The following is a 23720-nucleotide window of genomic DNA, read 5'->3' as shown; positions in this document are numbered from 1 at the left end:
GATATTTGTTCAGGATGATTTCCTATCTGATTGTTTCCTGTTTTTGACTGTTTTTTTTTTTCATTGTTTACACAATGGCAATTCAAAAGGAAAATATGCTATTGAAGCCAAGTGGACCACTGATTGCATTTTCCTGTTATGTATGACCTTTTGCTTGATGTAAAGAAAAAGCAGTTTTCAGAAGTTTTAGGTTACCGTAGCCTATACAATGAAAACTACAGGGGGATGCTGTAAGACAATGGTCATTTCCTACAGCCTATGTGTAAAATTAGGTCAGCAGATGAAAAAGACACTTGTTTTAGTCTACAGGAGGGTTGTTCTTTCAAGTTATACCATATCATGTCTGTGTTTGCATTTTCGTATATTTACCAGCTATGGTATTTGCATTCTTAAAGCTATAGAGGCTACAAGACAATGCACCTTGTGGAATGCACACTGAAGCTGTTGTCTAATAATGGTCAGTGAAGCATGTGACCTTGAGTGTTGAACACTGTGAACAAATGAACTATGCAAGGTGCCCCCAATTGTTTTTTTTAAAAGCCTGAAAGCTGAGAACAAAGTAGTAATTGGCAGTTTGCAAATATCCTGCTGAATAAGGGAAGGGCAGTGAACAGTGTTTCCTGCAAATTATTTCTCAGATCGATGGAGGAGAGTGAATCATTGCCTCTGTGCAGGGTTACATTTGACTACTGATTCTGATAAGAATAGGCAATGGGAGATTATTCTGCATCGATGTAGGTTAGGTAAGATATGTGGAGCCAAATCCATTCTGTGCTCTAAATAATTTGCGTATTTCAATACTGTTGGGATTTCTTTTTTCTCTTCTCTGCTTTTCTTTCTTCTTTTCTTCTCTTTTTTGCTGCTTTTAGAGTTCAATTGTGTAAAATCTATTGACAGAAATTTTAAACAAAATCATTAAGTATGCTTTCATGAGTGTGGAATCATGTCAAATGAAGAATATTTAAGGTTGTCATACCACAGAGTAAATTCTTTATACCTTCAAACTGTGTTTCTACAGTTGCCTGGGAGGGACAAATTTACACGTTTACAACATTATCTCTTGCAAGAATGTGCAATAGTCACGTTGGTCAAGTGAGTCCAACTGTCACGCCTTTATGGCAATGCACATTGGAGTTGGCCATAAAAAAATTATAAGGCTAAAGAAGGGGAAGACAGAGGTAATGATTTGTTTTATGTTCATCATACACACTGTTTTCCACGGTCCTTTCACTTTCACTCTCATTTAGAAATGGTTAAGCTTAGCCCTTAGATTTGTGGACAACTGCACCTAGAACATGTTTTCTGGTGAGACTGGGCTGATGTTTTAATTGGGGTGGCCAGATTGAGAATATGTATCTGGATGATATATAATAAGTCAGAGTTATGACCGAGCAACAGGTGAGTTTAAAAAAGAAAAGGGTTGCAACTTTGACAGATTCCATGTACTTTTTTTGTTTTTAATTCTCCTGCTTGAATTATCTTCAGACATCTTCTTTACAGAGCAAGGACTCTTTTCTTTTCTCCACGACTTCAGATGAAATTGTAATGTGAAGAGATCTAATAATAGCCCTATGGCCAAGAGGAAGGATTACAGCAAACTGAAGAAATGTTTCCGTAATTAAGGGAAAGGTGAATAACTTTTAACCTATTCTTTAATGATTGCGGATTCATTATTCATTCATGTCTGCCAGGAAATTACAACAACTTGTGCATTGAAGCACTAACACAACAGAACATTAAATGTGTATGTCTGAGTTTTCACTGAATTTGACAAGAAATCATGATTTGATACAGTATGATGAAAACGGGTTGTTTTTTGCAGTGCCCTTTGGACTGCAGGGTGGGGGAGGTTCCATTTCTGCAGAAACATCACCCATGGTACATTTGCACTGCATGTATAATACATCCAAATGCTGCAATGCAAGCTATTTGCAATAATGTTTCACCACCGATTATGCTTAACAATATAGAGTACGTTCTGATAACACATTACGTGATATAGTTTGTTCATGTGGGAAGATTACAGACAAAATGGGACTTTGGAGATGTGGGAGCAAGGGCACCACAACAACTTTGTATCTAATAACGCCCCTGCCAGAGTGGAGCTTCATCTGAAATGTTTAATTCTGCAGATTGCTTTTCTTCCTGTCTGATCTGCCGTTCCGCGCAGATGGGGACTTTTTGACATAAACCGGCAGGCGGAAGTGTTTGATGAACATGAACACGGACTTTGCAATAAGCGACATGCGTGGCTCACTGAACTCGTGACAACATGCACCCTTTTGCTTGATATCTTGGTACGTTTCTTCCTTCACTACTGGAGCTTGTTGTGAATTTATTAGTGGAAACTATTTACTATAGTTAAACATATACGTTGAAGACTATAATAAAACAAAAGCATGACAGTTAGTTTGGCGTAAACTGTGAACTTCCTTTAAGAGCTTATGGAAAACGTAATAACGGTGTTATGCCTTTGTGACTTAGATCAGTCACGACGAAGTTGATTAACTGTCTCAGCTGGGAAAGAGTCGTAAGCAGCACTACATGGGGTATAAGGTTTAAGGTTACTATTGGTCAGGCAGTGGAGGCGAGCTTAAGGCACGTACTCTCTCATGCGCTCACCCGACACACAGCGGGCGCAATTGCCGGAGCCAATCAGAGCTCTTCCCACTTGAAGGGGAAGATTTTACAGCACGCTACAAATACCGCGTGGTACATTTCTCTATTATATTCTCTCTCGGGTCACCACTTCAGACTCTCTGAAGGGAGCAAGTGGTAGGCAACCGTTTCATCATTCATTACAAGTAGACATACGTCTACGCATCTCTGCGTAACTTGGAAACTCAGTGGGACACTAAACATACCCCACCGTTACATAGTCGCGAGCTGGAGTTTGAAACCCAGCAGAAACTTTTGTTGAACTTTCCAAAAAAAACAAAGGGAGGGCAACAGACGAGAGACGCGGTCATTTCACAGTTTGTGGAGGAAAGAAAGAGTGGGAATTAGTTCAACGCGCGTAAATAACGCGTAAACCCATTCTACAACGTATCACTGGTGGCTGCACCTGCTGTCATGACGCGGAGATACTGCTCGATCTACGTGGTCGGGATCATCTGCGCCCACCTGCTCGTCATTGGGATTGCCCTGGTCGCGACTCAAGTTTTCCGTAATTTAATGCACAATCGCCTGAAAAAGGTAAAAAAAACCCTACTTAAGTCCGCAGAAATTGATGTGATTGTAGCTTGATTTAAATTTTCCCTGCTGCTCTCCTGTCAATGCACTGCTCGGTGCAAGTTTAGTCTGTTGAGGAGGATAGAAAATACTACAATGATGGGATTGTGTGATCCTAACACATTTAAAGATCCTCTACTGTTTGACTGCATTCAATTCATGTCTTTACCACAGACCATTAGCAGCCATTCAATTTCGGCTCAATGGAATCTCTCAAGCTTGTGAACCGTTCTGTAATTAATTATTTATTATCGTTATGTTTTTTCTTCTTCTTCTATTCTTTTTTGATAAAACAGCTAATCCATCAAATGAAAAGTGGAAAAAACATAAAATGAACATAAGATTCTGTTTTGATATCTGTTAGATATTAGAACAGATTGTTTATTCACTCATCAAATTGTGTGCAGATTATTTTTGCAGCCACCAGCTAACAGACACTATTAATTTATACTCTTCTTTGCCAAAGTTGAAGTGCATTGGAAGTTGAACTGTGTTAAAAAAAAAAAAAAAACTAAATGACTCCAAACTTTGAATAGAATTTAGCTGCAGACCAAAGTGTGTTCCATACTGGGACAATTGTAACATAATTTGTAGAAATTTAGCTTTGATGAGTTCTCCAGAAGTTGCTAAGAGTTGTGCAAGCCTGTGTCCCTCACTGAAATGATGGACAGAATTCTGTAACCTTACTTGACTTTTTTATGCGTTGCCATTTGCTTGCCAAATAGTATCAGCTGCTGCCTGCTGAACTTTATCATTCCCCAGAGATAAAGGGCCTCTGAACCAGACAATCTCCCACAAGCCATTTGATCTGCGTTAGCTGTTGGTGAATTTCTTCATATATTACTTGTGTAACTGTGCAGATTACTAGAGTTTCCCCCCCAATGGGCACACCAGAGATAACAGACTGTCCACTTCCAGATCTTCAGGAGGTTCAGAGGACGATAATGGCTGTTAATAACTGTTAAGGTCCTGGCAGAAAAAGACAACTTTTGCTTCATAAAATATTGTATTTAAGGCTCCTAAACTAAGCATATTGAATATTGGGTTACAACTGCCCTTAAAGTGCCTTTACTGGTCACCTCTATTTTGCATCTTGCATTTGCGCAGAATGAATTTCTGAAGACTTTTACACCAAAATAAATGCAGATGATATGTATATATATATGTATACTTGCTTGTTCTTTGTCGTCTGCTTCATCAGTCCCCCTTTTCCCCCATTTTATCAGTTGCATTCATGCTTATGGGCCCTGATAAAGAAACTACACAACATATTTTGCGTGGTTGTAATAAGCCACACCATAACAATGTAGTTTCTAAAGCCTGCTGGACATTGTAGAAACGAACATGAGATCAAAAACAAGCCTAAATCATTTCTAATTACTAAAACACTCACTCACTACCATGTGGTTGGGGGTACTTCCACAGTGCCGTGCTGGGCTTGAAAATCAAAGTTATGAACTGCGGTATTTCAGCCTCTGGGCAGTTTGATACATGGGGATGTGAATAACAAAAGTTGATGAATTTCAAAATGAGTCAGAAGCAGACAGTTTTACGGTTTGCAAACTTCTCAAGTGTTGCTCTTAGCTTTGTTAAGCTTAGTAAACATCCATCCATCCATCCCTCCATCCATCCCATATCCACTGAAACTAAATTGCAGGCCTGTAAAAATAGTTAGTGAATGCAGCATATTTATTGTTGTTCATTCCACTTGCTTGTGCTCTCTGAAGCTGTGGACTTTACTCAGCTGTTGAATCAAAATTTGTTTATTTTGAGGGCTTTTCACAGACACTAATGTCAAAGGCTCTGAGTAGTGGTCCTCAGCTTTAGCACTGCATTGATATATAGATGTGGCTGTATCTCTAATGTTCAAAGCTGACAGGAAATGGAAACATCAGTTCTGCCATGAACACACACTTGTCTCATTTAGTTAAACTGTGTAGTTGAAAGGATTTGCAGATGTTTGATCTTTGGTCCCAGAGGTGGAGAGTTCAAGTGACTGCAAACACAAATATACACAGCATCAGAGGCATCTTGTTTCAGTTCAGTTTTTTCAAGCAACCCCTTTTTGATAATCCCATGGCATGTCACGAAAAGTCAAAAGCAGTTTCACTCTAGACAAAAAAACTAAAACAAACAACTACACCAAGTAAAATCTGGATTTTACACAGTGTTAAGGGGAAAGGCTAGCATTGAAAAAGAAAGTAATTCACCACAGTTCTTTAAAACCTAGATGATTGAGGAAGAGGATAAACATGTTACAGCTATAAGCTTTGTCAGCATGGTTTAAAATGTGTCAGCACAAAGAAGACTAAATCGAGGAATGAAAACGGTACCAAAGAGTGAAAGGAAGTTAGATGCAAGTTAGATATAGAAAAATCCCAAAATATACACTGTAAAAGGATTCTAGCACATAATGAATGACATGGGTACAAATAACAGCAAACAAATCAGAGTTCAACACTTAGAAAAATAAGGAACAATCTGTATTTATCTTTTCGAAAAAGGGGAGGATTTCATACATGCCTATCCATAAAGAAAACTATCTTTTGATTCCAAATTGGATTTTGATGTTCTAAGTCTTACCTTTAACAAGTCCTACAGCCATCAAATCTACAAAATGTGAGGGGGAACTTTCTGTCTCAAGCTGACTGTACAACATGTTACGACATAAAGGATTGACTACATAAATACTGCAATTTCGAGTCCATCCTTTTAGTTGCATCAGTGCAGGATTTACTGTTTTGCTTCTGTGTTGTTGATTTAAACCACGCTCCTTATCTTTAATGAATAAAGATGTAACTTCAGAGACACTTGTCCGTTTCAGTGAATCCTTCCCAGAGAGTTTCCTTTACTACGATAACAGTGCAGGCATGAAATTATTGTTGTCCTACCTTCACTAGTATCACATGGCACACCTTCATTTTTATTTTCATATCAAGCCTGCCTCTCCATAATAGGTATCAGATTGCTTTCTTAGTGAGGTGTAGTATTGACTCTGGGGGTTAAGGGAACTACTCACAAGACTTTCTGCCTTATATGTAGGGCTTGGTGTTCTCCCAGATAAGTAGATGACTCTAAATAGCCACTGGTATGCTATAGTCCAAAGTTGTAGTGACCTCACTGACCATGCAAGATTAATTGACCATCAAATGAATTCTGCTTCACTTGTTCATGCAGGCAGTCTTATGTTGGTAAATATCCAAATCCATTAGATTAATCAAATCAAGTTGAATTTTCCATAAAAACACAAGTCTGACACAGTAAAATATATCTGTGGGCGTGGCACACTTGCTTAGAACTCACATTTCTTTACACACTGATATCTCCGAGCCTGACAGGATGATATATTTGAGCTGTATCAAGTTACTGCTTCACACCAGTTGCCCCAGCATAAAGGATCTCTTCCCATGGACACCCTCCCAGCAGCAGACCCTCTTTGTGTGCTAAGCCTCTTTTCATACTTTTAGGTTTATTAGGAAAAAGGTGCCTTAGTTCTCATATGTAGCAATCAGAGTTAGGATGCCATGACCTGCTCTTGAGGTGATGGCAAAAAATAAAAACTATTGTTGTAACATACGTAAAGCGAGTCAAAGTAGCTTACAGTGAAATAATGATGGGCTTCCACTGGAGCTGGAGCTTTGACCCAGTAGTTTTCCATTTTTAATTTATTCTAAGAGTATACTGCTAACCTGACTGAAGGGTTGGCCCAAGAGTGGTGAGGCCAAAATTGCTTAGGGGATCGGTCCACCAAAGTGTTCCTATTTCTCCCACAGAACCGGTCAACCTATTCTGTCACTATCGAAATGAAGTAATAAAGTCAAAATGCCAAAAACAATCTTGTCTAGATAATAAAGTCTGAAAGAGAAATGATCATAAAGACAGTCAAAGACAGACAAACCAAGCGGAATCGCAAACAGCAATGAAGAAGAGGAAAATGAGGAAGTTTAAAACACAAAATAGAACCGAGACTGATGTGAATGTCATTTGTTTCACCATGACAGCAGTTAACAAACTGAGTGACAGTGACACAGAAAGGGCCTGACCTAACAAACACCTACAAGACCCATAAGTTCCTCTCTTTTCCTCACTCTTGTCTCACACTTCTCTCTCTTACTTCTGGTGTCTTTGCACACGGAAGACTAGGATAGTATGTAAAAAAAAAAAGTACCCTTTGCTTCTGAATCCAGAATTGTATTGAAATGAGAATCAAGTTTGAAACCAATTGTGACACCTAGAACCAAAAACTAATTGAATCGTGTGAAATCTAAAGATCCATTCTTCCATCCATCCACTGTCATCCGCTTATCCAAGACCGGGTCGCAGACATCTAAAGATTCACATCCCAATAAGCATCTATCCAATTTATAGCTCTATCCACACCAATGTCCAGTTGAAGCTTCAATGCATCTGATCTATTTATCTTATCTCTTTTGTCTCTCCCCCTTGATGTGATGGTGCAAAGCATATAGTGCGAGAAAATGTTTGATTTTTACGACGTTATGGAATAACGTCTAAAAAAGAAAGTGAGAACAAACAGCTTCTCTGTGCTTTGATGATGATAATCTAACGTTGTGTGTCTTTGCGTATGTGGGTCAAACTGACCCGAAGACCATATGAAGGATGTAAATGCGTGGGGTATAGTAGCGCGTGTGCTCAAAACTTTTTCTTTGTTTGTATATGTTTATCACAGAAAATAAGGCCGTTGAGTTTCAGGTAGAAAAAAATCGATACTTGTACCATTTTTCTTCTTTTAAAAATGTAATATGGGTCAATTTGACCCGAATACCATACAAGGGTTAACATGATTTTGGTGGGTTCAGTAACAAGATGGGAGGATCTCTGTACAGATGGTTTAGGTTTGGGATGTGTTGTTGCCGCTACTGAGACGAACCCCTTGATAGTATGTAAAGCTTGTGCCCCGCGACTGTAAGATTTATTGAATAGCCCACCCGCTGGGCTCAGTGTTGTTCGTATCTATGTATGCAAAGGTCTCTACATCAAAGCACGAGCTTTAAGTGTTTTTGTGTATTCACCTGCTCATGTGTTTTCATGTAGGGAGTGGCTTAACAGTAGCAATAGTAAGCACTGAGATAAGAAGGTTTTTCTGTTCCTGTTTCAACGTATTTTATGCGACATGCTGTGACGGTTATTTAATTGATTATTCAAGGAATTAAACAGCATAGAAAGAGCATGTATTCTCTTCCTCAATCTAAGGTGACAGCTTTATTGTCCTTAGCTACTCAACTATGCTTTTCTCCCAGAACACAAGTGAAGAGGACGCCAAAAGCGGGAGTGGGAGTTAAATTCCCATGAGATAACATTCCTTGGTGTGCTCAGCTCCTCTGGGATTATTTCATACCAAAGTGTTGTTGTTGAATTGATGACAGATGCGAGAGAGATTTCCTCTTGATACGCTGTTAAAGGGACTACTATTCCCCCCCGTACCTCTTCTTTTCCGTGTTTTTATATACTTAAAAAGATCATTTCTTCAAACAGGGGGAGCTTTGTCCAAAATGTCCATACTGTGTAATCAAACAGGGTGGCTGCACCTCCAGGGCCTCATCAAGCTCAATCCTGAGGAATGTGGCTCAGATCATTAAGGTCGGAGTCCTGCACAGCCAGTGGGCATCCAGCTCTCTGCATCACGTGATTTGTTAGAGGCTCTCTCTAAGTGCCCGTTGTCATGGGCAACTGCTGACAATGGAAGGGTCTCCCCTCATACCATTCATGTGTCCAGCTGGGGCTCCTGTCTGACGCTCAGACAGCAGCTCCCCTCAACATCTCCCGAGGATGTTTTTGTTCTCTGGGTTGTTTTCACTTTGAGCACGCTGGGGGAAGCCTCAAATTTAAGACATGGGTTTGCTGTTGCGAAATTTGTGCATGTCGCAGGAAATGTATCTTCAGCTGAAAGTCCCTTCAAAACACTTATTTTCATTGTAAATTCATTCATAAAGCAGTCACATGTTTTATTGTCGTTCTGTGTTATTTGAGCAAATTATATTCAGGAACTGATTCCACGCAGATTTCCATCTCATAACTACGCATGGGTAACTGTGTCTGAATGATGCTGAATTTTAAAGAGTCTGTCATAAGCTCACTTACAAGTTCCGCGTTTAATTTTGGCATCTGCTATTAAATTTCTTTTTCAAATAAATTGGACAATTTTCACAACACCTGTTGTCACATTTTGTGTTCAATTTTATCTCCGTCACTTCCAGGCTCTCTCGCCCAGTCTGCTCTGACTGGACAGTTAGAAAAAGACACTTTATATGCACAAAAAGTTACAAGTTAAACTGCAGAGGGGGGAAAAAACTCAAAAGTATGTGATATGTGCATTTTGTCTCAACAGGAGATCGTTTTAGTGGAGGGCAGCCGTGTGTTTGAGTCGTGGAAAACCCCTCCTCCTCCTGTTTTCATGGAGTTCTTCTTCTTCAATGTGACCAATGTTGATGAGGTCATTCAGGGGGGTAAGCCAGTGGTGAAACAAGTTGGACCCTACACATACAGGTAGGCCGCGACAACAGGATGTGTTAGCCATAGGATATAGTTCAGAGAGTATATAAACTCGCGAGTATTTATTGTGTTTTCCCTGTGGAAGCGAAAAATTCGAAAAGGAAAGCTTAAACAATGGTGTACATATAGAGGACGAGGGTTTATAGAGTTTGTGTTTTGGTACGCTGCCTTGCTTCGGAAGACAAATCCGAAGACAAATTGATCTTTAGAAAAAAGCGCTTTGAAATGATTTACTTTGCTTTTTCACGCACTGTATTTTCTTTTTTCTCCAAATTCATACCAAAGCTGCACTAAAAAATGTCAGAATTCCGTTCTGCAGATTGCAAACACGCACGTTTTGCAGAGAAGTTGATTTTATTTTATTTTATTAGACTTCATCTAAAGGTGCTGCTGAAATACTGAATACTCAGTGAATGTTTAGCTCTCGTGCAGCGTGAAAATACCTTAAATCTTTCTCGCTCTTCGCTTTTATTGATTTTGAGTATCAAAAAGCTTGAAGAATGGCCATGTCACATGTCAGTGCTCGTGATTAATCTTATGAGTTTTTGTACCTTGAAATTACACAGCATGTTATTTCATATAGTGTTGCCTTCATCACCTAAGTCCTGACGAAAGTTTTTGTGTGTGTATATTTGTCATTTTGGATTGCTTCCAAATGCCCCCACTTAAAGCCTTAAAAAATTATCAAGGTTCATTGCTAAACTACCAGAAGAGTTACAACAGCCCAACAGCATCTATCCTGGATACCTAACCTTCATCTAATGGTTTGAATTGACTGATCTTAAGCAGTTGTGCTGAATAATTATGTAAAGTTATGTTATAAAATTTAAATGCGGCGTCGGCATCTACATTTATGGGGTTTGTCTTTTTGAGTATCTATTCTCATTTGTTGCACTGAATATAGAATCCTTTAAAATTCTTAAATGCCTTTTCACAGGGAGTACAGGTATAAGGAAAATGTAACTATGGTGGACGATGGAAAGAAGGTTTCTGCGTACAACACTAAAAGCTTTGTATTCCTGAGAGAGAGATCTGTGGGTGACCCAACTATGGATAACATCAACACTGTTAACATCCCCGCTTGGGTGAGTCATGAACCAAAGGTCTGAAACAAGCAGAGGAAAGTGAAAATCCAAGTAGGGGAAAGTGGAGTGTGTGTTGTTTGTTTCCCTCTGCACTTGATTAACTCTTTCCTCAGTCGCATCTATGTAATTACCACCACCTTATCCTGCAATATTTTTTCTCAAATCTGCTCTGCTTCCTCTCTCTCCAGGCTGTTATGAACAAGGTTAAAGTGAGTTTCTTTAAGTCCACCATGGTGTCCATCTGGATGAACTCTCTTGGGAGCGGTCTCTTTACTACTCGCACTGTAGATGAATTGCTTTGGGGATATGAGGACCCATTGCTGGCCCGCGTTGCCTCGACCAATCCTGATGTGGAGAAGGTCTTTGGTCTCATGTACAAGGCATGTGCTTCACTAATAAATAACAAATTACAAAGGGGAAGATCTGTTTCAAATCAGTGTCATTGAGAAGCCCAAAAGATGTTTTTCTCGAGTGAGGAAATGTGTTTGCCTTGAACTGGATTTTAATGATTCGAACGCTTGTTTTGCTTAGAAAAATCAAAGTAACGATGGGGAATTTGTCTTCCACACCGGGGAACAGAACTACTTGGATTATGGTCGGATCGAAACATGGAAAGGTCAAAGGTAGCTCTGAAACGGTCTCACACAAGCACACACTGCCTCACTTTCTGCATCCACAGTGATGAAACTTCCTTGGATAACTTTGAATTTGCAAACTTCTCAAATATGGATTTTTACCAATAACAGGCTACTACTGGGCTGCCTGTGTCTTTCAGTCTACTGCCTTTACCACAGAACACTGCAAAGGACATACTGGTACTTTAAATGCCCTAAAAAAGGCTTAATACTGACCTATCTTATCCAGTTTTTCTACGGTCTCCTGAGGTCACTAATTATCCTGCTTTTTCAAGTCTTTGAGATAAAAAAAAAAGAAAACATCCTTTGTGATTTTATCCTATTAAAAAGGAGATGAAAGCATTGTTAAAACTGCTTTTGGGGATTTTGAAGACAACTCCCATATGTCTTTGTTACATGTGTTTCTGTCCATATAAAATAAATCTAGAATAGTCATGTATAGTGTGTATATGTGCTTATTATGATTGGAAAAAGAATTATGCATTTAACCACTGCTTAATGAAATTGTCATTGTCATAATTGGGATTCTTTTTAAAAAGTCCCCTCTTGGCACTTTTCAGTTAATTATTTTGAGATTTTGTTTTGCAGACAGCTGACTTTCTGGTCAAGTAATGAAAGCAACAGCATCGTGGGATCAGATGGAGGTGCTTTCCATCCCCTGTTGGAGAAGAATGAACGCATTTACATCTTTACTCCAGACTTGTGCAGGTACAGTTCAGGCCCACCGTTCCTCTCTTACTTTGACTATAAAGAGAACAGAGTATTCTTTTTGGATTTTTTTTTTCCAATTCCTATCAGTGTTGAATGTCCCAAAACTTATAGTCAACCTCAGAGAGAGTCATTCTTTCTTACAGAAAACACCATCCGACATTTGCATGTCCTTAAACACAGAATGTTTTGGTCTCCTGTCAGCAAAGAGCTGCCTCTGCTTAATCAAAATTGCGGCAACCACAAGCAAATCATGCCGTAGATTGTGTTGTTTGCTGAAAAAGTCCTCATGCTCTCCATGCATCTATGAAACCAAAGATCAGATAGATCATCTGCTCTCCTTTACAGGGATTTATATGCTACGCCTGTTGGTCCAGGTTTTTACCTCTTTTACACAACAGAAACCCATTTGCCTAATGCCTGACTTGTGGTTAGTTTGACAAATCTCGAACTAAGAATGGCCAGTGATTTATCTATCTCTGTTGTTTGTTTGTTTTTCTGTCAGTCCAAACTGGGCATTTCAGGAGCCGGGCTTTAGAGCGACTGTAGAGTTATTCACCTTTATCCTGTAGTGGATTACATCAGAGCTGCAGTAGAATTCTATACATATAAATGAGCATATTATGACTTCTTTCAGATAAGATAATGTGATTAGTGTGCCATGAATATCTCTGTTTTGTTGGTTTGTTGCCATGCCAGTCATCAACTACCGTGGTTAAAATGGAAATATTCCAACAACTGCTAACATAACACACAGGGTTATATAATGTGTCATCATAGGCAATAATATGGTTGCAGCAGGAATTTACATCCTTCCATCCTGTTGTTACCCAGTGTCCCATATGTGATATTTCAGCTGGTTGATGCCTATTTCTGGTGCATGACACACTGGGGTGAAAGTGTCAGGTCTGTTATGACGATTATGTTCACCGCTTTACGATCTCATGGATTCTTCTTACATCTTGATCACTTACTAACTGTGTCACAGGTGACCTCTATTTACTGTGGACTTTTTCTGCCAATGCTGTGTGGGGCTCCTCGAAGACTAACATGCCTTTCTTCAGTAAAACACTGGAAAGGCTAACTTGAGGAGGATTGTTGGTTGGGAGTGCAAAGGAGATGGATGGGGAAGAAATGACAAGGGGGGTCGTTTTATGTTTGTTTTGGAACTACAGAAAACAAGTGTTACTTTTTGGTGAGTGTTGGGTGGACATTTCCTGTAAAAAAGCAAAGAAATATGACGATTCTCCAGAATTTCCCAGTCGGACTGTCTTTACTGAGAGCTTGATCCATGTTTAGAATCACCTCTCACACACTGACCAACTCCTGACCAGTTCCTTTGGAGTTTGATTTCACAAATCTTAAGTCTTGTTTGTTGCAAAACAGTAAGTGCTTTGTCTTTAACCTGGATGGTGTCAAGAGACTGTAATTACGAAAACAGAAGCCGCAGCCCACGTCTTCCCCTTTTTGTTCAGCGTGGAAAGAATCTGTTGGATTCTGTAGCACGGTGTTACCTTTGACTCTGATAAAACATGTGCCAAATAAACCCGTCACCCAAATATTTACAGAGCTCTTTCACCTACTTTTCCATTGCCTTGTGGTGTCAGGTTATCTGTGTGGGCTGTTTACTAAAAGAGAAAGTCCCTTTTTGCTTCCTGTACTTTTCACATTAATATGATGATGGAACATTCTGTTAAGTCCTATTTGGAGACCTTTCGCACACATACTGTTGCCTTACGCCCATATGGAAGTAACTCATCAGCACATTGTGATCAATGTCCTGGACTCGATGAAAACAAGTTGGTTGGAGTGGAAAAAAAAAATGTATTCATGTTAGTGGAGTGTGTGCAGTGGAGATCATAAGTTTAAATGTTCGCTTTTATATTTTTTCCTCTCCTGTTATATGAATTTGATGCTGTCAGGGCTTGCACGTAACACCCCCCCCCCCCCCCCCCCCCCCCCCAAAAGGTGGAATAAAACCCTGATGAAGTCTAGTTGATTGCAACATGTTGGACTGTTCTTTTTATTTTGCCATGTAACATCAAGGCATTCTGTACGAGCTCTACAGTGTGTCCCCTGATTATATTTGTAGGCCACTTGCTCTTTTAGAATGATGTTTTTTTACTCAAAGCAAGAAGTCCTGCGCGATGTTGACAAAAAAGGGAATCTGGGACGGATTCACATCTGCAAACTGGCCTTGACCCTTTGCTCCAGGAGCTGACAGCTGAGCCACAAAAACCTCAGAATTTTGATGAACTACAGACAGGTGTCATTGTTCAAATACCAGCTTGTCTTTTGCCACAGGTTTATCTTTCTTATTGCCAGGACTATTTCTTTAAAGACACGATTTGAGGCTCTACAGACCTACAACCAACACTTGGTCGAAAATAAATCAAATGCAACAAATACAAAATGACAGTAAAGTTTGGCATGAAGATTAAGACTTATCTAACAGCAAACTTTGAATTTCTTGCGAGGCTCATCTGAAATTCCTTCACACTGTTGTGGTTTCTCATTCTGAGCAGTAAAAGGCAGAGGCTTTCAGTCCTGCTCAAGGGTAGAAACACATAAGGCATTTTTCTTGCACTCTCTCACAAAGGTCAAGAGAAAGGTCTGTATAGTATTGTTGCATGATTGGTGGGCTGCGTATCCACCCAGCCATTTGGCAGACAGTGTATAGAGCACTTTGTTCTCACAACGAATTGTCAGGAATTCTTTGACTGGACAAAACTATAGATACACAGCACAAGGACGAGCCGCGTACAATCATGCAATTCTGTCGGGAGCTGTTAAAATTCAAGAAACACGACAATGTCATTTCAATTACATTTTTGCAGATTTGCAGTCTCTACGTTTGCAGCACAAAGCCAATGTGCATCACAACAACATTTCTACCCCCACGTGTATAAGGATTTCAGCATTAGATATGAATAGTATAAATCTCTTGAACTTCAGAGTGTCTCTGTAATTTTTCCACATTAACTTGGCTTGAACCTTACAGATTCATTGTCTGTCTTTAAACTATAATCAGGTTACAGCCAATACTTCTCCCTAACAAAAGTGTAGTCCTAAGCTAATGCTAAGCTTAAAAGGCTTCATCGGCTCGACGTAATTACACTGATATATCGCTGAAAGGTAGCCGCTTTTTTAGTGGAACATTCCTTCCTTGTGTTCCTCTGCGCTGGCGAGATGTTGCGTCATGTTTTTTGGCTTATCTTCCTGCCTGTCGTTGTTTCCCATGATATCTCTTGAACAACATGAAGAAATTTCTTGAAATTTGGCACAAACATTCACTTGAGCTCAAGAGTGATCTGCTCTGTGACCTGACGATAAAAGTTTTTGGCCTGAGCTCCAAACGTCATGGCTCAACAGAATTTCCCACAGATGTAAAAGTCAAGACAAATTATAAACTGATGGTCAAAGGAGGATCTCACTATATTATTACATTACTTGGCAAAATCAGGTTTCTGGCAAGTGTGGTGAGGCTGGAATAGAAGGAATAGAAGATTGAATTGATGCATAACAGCTTCAGTATGTCAAAAAAATGAGTCATATGAGTTTTGGTCATTGGTTCGGGGAATTCAGTGGGATATAGGGTTCTGAATGTTAGCGCTTCTCTTTTTTTCTCTGTCTAATCCCTGTAGATAGAGAGTTCACATTGAGTGATTGGTTAGGGGGTGCAACCACATCATCTTTCTGCTTCTGCTTTGCAAAACAGCATAAAGTGGCATAACAAGAGGAGTTTTACAATGTAAAGCCTAACTTTGAAGCAATCCACTTCATTCGATTTACTCCGACCACTGGAGCATGTTATTAGCATCAAATTAACTTCATAGCAATCTGAATTTTATCCCCCTTTACTTGTCCTAGAGCGAACGTTTTTTCCTAGCAAATAATTAGAAGATTTCTTTTTTTCAATGGACCAGGTTTAGGGCTGTCTCTCCATGAAAGAGAAAAGAGAAGTGAGATATGGATGTTGATGAGTCATCAACTGTTCATTATTTCTATGCAGTAAATCACTCTTGTGTAATGTAATGACTAATTTATGACATTTGATAATGTCAGACTTGTAGCACAGGCAAAAAATGTAATGATAATATTAGGCTTCAGGAAATTGCTTAGTATTAATGTGCCAGACTCAATAGAAACTTGTCTGGAACTGTTTATATAGAACTCAGGGTGACATTCGTTCTGCATTCATATTTGTCTGTTTCTACTTGTTTCTATTTATGAATGAGACTGATTTACTCACAAAACTTTACTGTAAGTCAGAAGGCTGATGTCCAGCCTGTAGGCCTGGTTGAAAATAACTCTGGTTGAGCACGAATAAATTACATCAGGGTACAACTGGTTAAAGTGTTGATTGATGAAATAACAATTGTGAACAAAGAATAAGTGAAAATAATCCAGTGGGAATTCTCCAGTCAGAGTGATCGCACCCCTCTTTGTTTCTATTGCAATGTGAGATTCTGCTTTTACTCTCCAGGACAATCTATATGGAGTTTGAAAAAGATGTAACGGTGAAAGGAATCCCAGCCTACCGCTTCACACCACCACGCTCTGTTTTGGCCAGCAAGGAGGAGAACCCGCTCAATGAAGGTTTCTGCGTTACCCCAAAAGAGTGTCTGGGAACTGGGCTCCTTAAAGTCAGCCCATGTCGGAAAGGTAAACGTCATCTCGTGCATGCATTTTCTCTCCCACATACTTCACCATGCCTCTCTCGGGGCCCCCCATGACTGACCCATTTTTCTTTTGTCCTCTCCTCTCCTGTTTCTTTGGAAAGCTTTGAAAAACTCTTGCTGCTCTGTTCTTTCAGCTGTCTGCCCACCACATTTTAGATTTTCTAATGCCCAACACAGTCGTTATACCATTGAAGTTTCTTTCATACAACCTAAACTAATCCCCCCCCCCCCCCAAAAAAAAAACCCATGTGACACAGCTCTCCAGCTTTTGCCACACCCCAGGCACCATCTGACCATGACTGACCCAGTGGCTGGGGAGGGGGGGGGGGGGGGGGGGGGGGTTGTTAAGCCCTGTCACCTGATTCTGCCCTTGAATATGACCAGGCTTTATCTTTTGGACTGTGTTCAAAACCCAGTTGTTCCTTGTGTCTCTTTTTCTGTATGTTTCTTGTGACTGAGCAATATTGGTGTTTTAACATATTTTACACATTTTCCGTAAATGTTTCAGCTTCTGAGTGCAATTCGGGGTTTAGGCTGAACTCTCAGCATGTTTCAATATCAACATGCAACAATTTGTATCTTATTTCAGGGAGGTATTTCAACAAGCGTGAACATCATGCCCTCTTTGTCTCGGATCAAGGTTGATCGCGGTTCTGAATCAACAGACTGCTTTGTTACAGAAAAATATGAATAATTTTGACAAAGATTAAAGAAGACGTCATGGATTAGAGCGATAGAAAATATCTTCTCTGCCTGCTCAAATGAACAGAAACCAAAGCTGCAGTGTCGATCTAATGTTACATCGGTGATTTCAGTGTTAAAGTGAGAAGTCATCAAACACTGCTGAGGCTGATTGGAGGGGGTTACTGAGGGTTTAGTACCAGGTGTTTGGGGAATGAACACTGCGACTGAGGTCACCTAGAAGTATACCGATCCAGACATGTGACTGCGTTTGCATTACCGTGACCTTGTCTGCTGTCATGTTAATGGCCTCTCAGCTGACTGCGGTTGTCCAATATTTCTGTCCAGAGTCTGTTGCCAAACACAAGAGGAGGAAATCTGTCACCTCTGCCCCACTTCATCAGCACCTCTTAACTGTGTCTCTACCTTACTGTTGTTACTGCACAAACACATGTGTTTTACCAACCTTTTGACACCCTGAACCAGCTGCATAATGCACAAACATCAGTAAAAGATGTTTCACTTGATTGAGCATGTTCCTTCTCTTAATTCAGTCGATCTCTGAGTAATGGCTTGTCTTAACAATATGAGGAAGGAACTTAACAAACAATAAGAAATTCTATATCCGGTAACACAAGATGTGTATTGTCTCTCTGTGTCCCTTAATTGTTTGTTTTCTTCTGGACATTTAAGTCTGAGGTCAATGTCTCCTTAAAGCTTTTTCCAAGATGTTGGTTACATCGTGATTAGATCAAACATGAAACAAAGAGAAACATGACATTGAAATGTTCTCCATGCTGCCTCTTTGATGTCTTGTGGGTGTGGGGGGGGGCTGGCTTATTTCACACCGCCAATGATGTTGCTCCAGATCAGATTCTTTTGTGTGCCAAATCCTGAACATTACAGTCAACAAGAAGAGCACGTTCTAAACGCTTAAGACGAGTTTGCATCTAGAGAGCGGATGACCTAATGTACCGCCAGCTCTCAATTCAGCATACTGGGAAATATCTTGGCACCACGCAGTTAGATTCAAATACGATCCACGGGGCTGTGATGCGATCATGAAACAATTACTGATGCATCTTTTTTTTTTTTCTGTACAGGACTTCATTGTTTTTGTTACAGCATGGCTCCTTGGCACTTTAAAAGCAGCGTATTTATAACAATTCATCTTACTTATTTACCTGTGTTTTTCGTGGATGAATTGGAGAGCTGTGAGGTGTGCGTGTTGCAGCACATTTGTGACATATTGCTACAGATGTCAGTATTTTATCAGTCACCAACAGAAAGAGACTCCTTGCCAACATCCTCCTGTTAGCGGCGATAAACTCACTCACTGCTCTTGTTTGGGGGCGAAGTTGAGAAGCTTTCTGCTAGTCATCTGCGATAAAGTTTGTTATTTGTTTTTCATCCTTCCCCAGCTGGAAACTTGTAATAGGATTTCTTATCTTTTTTGTGTGACCAAAATATTTCATTTTAACGACTGAGAAGCCAAAAGGGCTTCCTAATGACTCGCATTTTTCATGCAGAGGCTCCTGTCAGATTTCTAACTCAGCCATCTTCCGCCTCTGTCATCATGTGCAAGCTATATAGTTGTCTGTGTCCACGTCCACATCTCAACACATCGAAGATTAGTCTTTGTTTTTCTCCTCTCACAGGTGCCCCAGTGGTCGCCTCCTTTCCTCATTTCTATCTGGCAGAAGACAAATATGTGGCTGCCATTTCGGGATTGTCCCCTCAAAGGAAGCATCACCAGACGTTTCTAGACCTCAACCCTGTAAGCCACCAGATCACTGCTCTTTCGTCTGTCTTTAATACACTTTGTACTTTGCAGTTATGATTAGTAACATTAATGTTTTACTGTACGTAAAACCTCTGGGGGGTGGGGTGGGGGGTTATGGGTCATGTAAATATGTACTTCTGCGCCACCTAGTGGCATTTGAGCAGTAGTGCAAAAGCAATAAGTACCATCCTTATCGTTATTGTCATCATTTATAGCGCAAAAAAAATGTTCTCTACATTATTAACATTGATAATATGAATGTATCTATTTTTGTAATGTATGTGTTTTTGCTGACAGACCACTGGAGTGATTGTGCGAGCAAACAAAAGAGCACAGGTTAACATTTTGATCAACAAAGTCCCTGGATTCCCGTGAGTATTCATATTTGAACACAGACTCAACTTTACTGGTGTATATTATAGCATGGATGTATTATTCGTGTGTGCATTTGTATGTGTTTGATTGTTTCCTTTTCTCTTCACTGTATATCTAACAGGTTAACTCGAGCCCTGAATGATACAGTCTTTCCTGTCATGTTCCTCAATGAGGTGAGCAGTAGTAGATACACTCATGTATTATGTAGCTGCTGACCCTTGTGCGTATATTATGAGTCATTAAAGTCTTCATAGGCATATCTAAACAGTTTGAGTAACTTATTTCTCAAACTTATTGCTGCAGTTTGATACCATTTTAGCACTTTGAATTCCCTTGCGTATGAATTGTGCTCTACAAATAAACTTGCTTTGCCTGGGATTTCTCGTTACACATTCGCCTGGACCTTTTTGCCAGGCACACAGAACATGTTGTCCAGTTTGAAGCTGCAAACAGGTTTATTTAAATGGGTCAGTGCAAAGTAAAGTTTTGGAGCCATCTCTATATCTTGTGTCTCCTGCAATTTTTGTGACATTATCAGCACAACCAAACTAAGCACTATGACAAAAAGCAGATTTAGCTCCTGTTGGACAGAGCCTGGATAGCCTTTCTCTATTCCCACTCTTAATACCAAGCTGTGTTTGCCAGATGTCGCTGCTTCTTTAATTATTATAGGTATTATTATCTTGCAATAGTAATAGTGCTTGAAAGTTTTCAAACTTGAAGAATTCCAATTACATTTTTCTTGAATAGCACAAGGTTTTTCACATAGGTCTTAAAAAGTTAATAAAGAGAATATAGTTAAGTAACTGAGGGAAAAATATTGCAGGTGATCATTTATTTATTGAAGAAAACGACCCAATAATATAAGGAAATATTTGATATTGTTGATATTTGATTTTGTGCAAGGTCGCAGTAACGTAAACAGTTTCTGCAGCAAGTGATAGTTCTGCAAGTACAAAGCTATAGCTTTGCAAAAAACATGTTCACATGTTCTCAGAACACATCAGACTTAAGAAGAACTTTTTGGTTTGAACAACCCATTATGTTTGGACAAAGGGAATCTGCATTCCAGCAAAACAATTTCATCATTTCTGTGAAGGAGGTTAATGGTTTAGGCATGTTTGGCTGCATTTGGGGCTACATTCTTCCTATGCTCTATTGGACCTTTAACACTATCTCCTAATGCACAGAGTGTGGTGATTGATGAAGCATCTGCAGCGAGAGTACAGAAGCTGCTGCTGATTGCCAGTTTGGTGTCCAACATCCCTCTCATTTTTGTGGGACTGGGTGGCATCATGCTCATAGTCCTCATCATCCTTCTGGTCCGGGCCCACCAACAAAAGGTCTGACACCTCTTCTTACCGAGCTCAATTCTAACATCTTACAGTTTGCTTGATCCTAATAAGTAATTTTGGGTAATTCTCATAATTCATTAATTTGCTTAACCACACACTCATGGCACTGAGCATGTTTTTATCACTGTGTATGTCAATGCAGAATGAAGTGAAGCACTTTGAGTTTACGAAGGCTGTCTATGCTGTAAGTCTTTATGGTTATTTTGGTGCTTTCTTTTATTTGCTTTATTCAGTCTTCCATCTTACTTCAGTTCGTAATATTGCTTAAATGCATCATTTATCTAATTTCAGCTAATTGTTCAGTACACATAACATATTTACATCATTTGGAATTAGTAAAGCTTTATAAGAACTTTATAAGAATCTTTTTCAATGGCATTATAAGACGGCATGCTAATGGACATTAAGCTTGTATTAATCACACTCACACAAGTGTACAAAAAAAAAAAGGTGTAAGATGTTTTAACACTGCTTTTTATCCTTAATGTTCCACTTCAGACCTCAACGGAAGACGACCCCTCTTACTGTCCGGTCAGCGATAAGGAAAAGGATGATCCCCAAAATGGAACCTACATTGGTTTGACACCTAAAATTGATTCACAAACTTGAGAAGGAAGGAGAGGATGGGGATTTTTGGGGCAGGGTGGGTTGTTAGGGGAGTAGAGGAAGGGGACGTGTTTTTGGTCTCAAACGTCATGTATTATATGTTCTAAGTAAAACACACGGAGAGCAACCTTAAGTCCAGATTTAGCGCAGGCTGTTTCCTGAAAAGGTTTTTGTAAAACATCCTTCGTAAAGCCCTGCCTGCCAGTGGCAACGTCAAGATGCTTATCAATCGATGGCAATATAAAATCAGAGAGAAAAAAAAATCTGACATGTGACATGAGCCGTTAATGCTGTGCTATCTGTTTGACTCGCTGGATTCTTGTCTTGCTTTGAGCTCGGTGCATCCAGATTATAGGCACATTACACTTCATAAGCTGGGCACTAAGAATCATTTTGGGGAGCAGGGTATTGAAATCCATAAACTCAGTAGTTTTAGGTATTATATGTCGCTCTCAGGGGGCCTCTGCTTAAATGCTGTGAAACATTGCTAAAGCAGGAATGACTGCAAGTCTTCGCCAATTCAGTATTATAATGTCTCATTTGCATTTCATCCTGAATTCAGCGTTGGAAAACATTTTCATGGCTCATCATTTTATGTTCACACACTTTATTTAGAATGGTGCACGTTGTGGTCATTTCACCAGAAAAATCTTCCCATTTTTTTGGCATTTGTTTGTATGTATAGACAGTGTGTGTGGAGCTGCTTACATTCCTCTCAGGTTGGGATGGGGATGAATATCAAACAAACCACTATATATTTGATACCTTAGTTTTTGTAAAGTTAGACATCCTATGCATTTTCTTTGTAAATGATCATGTCGGAATGTTTGAATGTGAAACTTCATAATTTTCTTCTTGTGCCACGATGAGCGACTGCTTTGTTAGCCATCTGAAATCCTAAATATGACAGGATGTGCGTCCGGTTTCTTTCTGCTGTTAGTAACTGACTGTTTAGAAAAGGTTTTGTAAATGCTGTAACTGTGTCTTTAAAAGGATAATTGTCACTGGAGTATTTTGAGCCTTTTATAGCTTTTATTTTTGAGAAAAGTGTCATGCCATTTCAACTATTTTACCCTCAAGTGCATAGTTTTGTTTTTCACAGCTACCAAACACATATACAGCATGAGTTTCTATTATTTTTGTGTGGCCAGCAAAATGTCAGTTTCCAAGTGCCAATTAATGTAATCTTGAAAATGACGCAGGATTGCTCGATTCACCCTGTGACAAGTCTCACTTTTGATATTGCTCCTATTGCAGTGACATATCTACAATGATTCACATATTTCTGACCAACCTATTAACCACACCCTGTAATAACTGCAATGTGTATCTTAGGCGGTAGTAGAAAAAATATTTCTTTTGTCATTTGATTGGACTTTTTCTGTTTGATACATTCTTTAATCTAGTAATGCACAAAAAATGCTTTGAGGTAAAAAAAGACAAAGAGTGACGTGAAACTGTAGTTGGTGATGCAAAATACACAGTATTATACAATAATAGTGTAGTTGTGTTTAAAGAAGATAAATTATTTTGTTACATTGACAAAACCAAAATGCATAAAGCACAATATGGACACAACACTGGGCTACTTTGTGCCTTATTTTGATTATACACCGTCCTTTCTAGGATTATTGTTACTGCTATAACCACATATTCTTCTGATTGCCAGCTTGTTTTGAAATGATGCCTGTTAATACTGTTTTTACTCTGTACACAAAAATAAAAAGTAGTTTCAGAAGACGTGTCTTCCTCACTTTATACCAGTGTCTGTCTGTCAGTTTGGTGAATTAGACCTGATAGTGCATACCGAAATGATGAGAGAAGAATGTGCTGCAGTATGAGCAGTGCAGTTTTAAACCATCCGCATGCTCTGCAGCCACAGAAACTTTACTTCGGGGAATATTATAGCTTGGAGGGGAAAAAACAAGGTTTACAGAGGTGTTGGCCTACAAAATTTTTGCATACAAGAGCTGAGTATTGGGTCTGCGTGGTTGTGGATGTACTCTGTTTCAGGAATACGGTTTACTAAATTGCTGTTAGGGTACAGAAAGATACAGAAATTCCGT

General features: G+C 39.5%; 1 protein-coding gene across 2 annotated transcripts; it reads left to right on the top strand.

Annotated features, from left to right (window-relative positions):
- Positions 1 to 2656: 2656 nt before the first annotated feature.
- On the top strand, positions 2657 to 23390 carry LOC140277568 (lysosome membrane protein 2-like). 2 transcript variants are annotated; one of them, XM_072372661.1, is made up of 13 exons: positions 2657 to 3195; positions 9581 to 9738; positions 10682 to 10829; positions 11018 to 11209; positions 11361 to 11452; positions 12053 to 12172; positions 16659 to 16837; positions 19194 to 19312; positions 19616 to 19689; positions 19815 to 19866; positions 20884 to 21036; positions 21191 to 21232; positions 21547 to 23390. In XM_072372661.1, exons 1-13 carry the CDS (start codon positions 3073 to 3075, stop codon positions 21655 to 21657), a joined length of 1563 nt encoding a protein of 520 aa, XP_072228762.1. In that variant the 5' UTR covers positions 2657 to 3072; the 3' UTR covers positions 21658 to 23390. The 2 variants fall into 2 exon arrangements, with proteins under 2 accessions (XP_072228762.1, XP_072228763.1); XM_072372662.1 differs by lacking the exon at positions 21191 to 21232 and having other exon boundaries at positions 2659 to 3195.
- The last annotated feature ends 330 nt before the right edge of the window (positions 23391 to 23720 follow it).

This window comes from Leuresthes tenuis, unplaced genomic scaffold (assembly GCF_036924035.1).
Source record: "Leuresthes tenuis unplaced genomic scaffold, fLeuTen1.0.hap1 SCAF_19, whole genome shotgun sequence".
NCBI classification, from domain to species: Eukaryota; Metazoa; Chordata; class Actinopteri; order Atheriniformes; family Atherinopsidae; genus Leuresthes; species Leuresthes tenuis.
The sequence above is the reverse complement of the archived record's forward strand: the minus strand, read 5'-3'. Positions and strand labels throughout refer to the sequence as shown.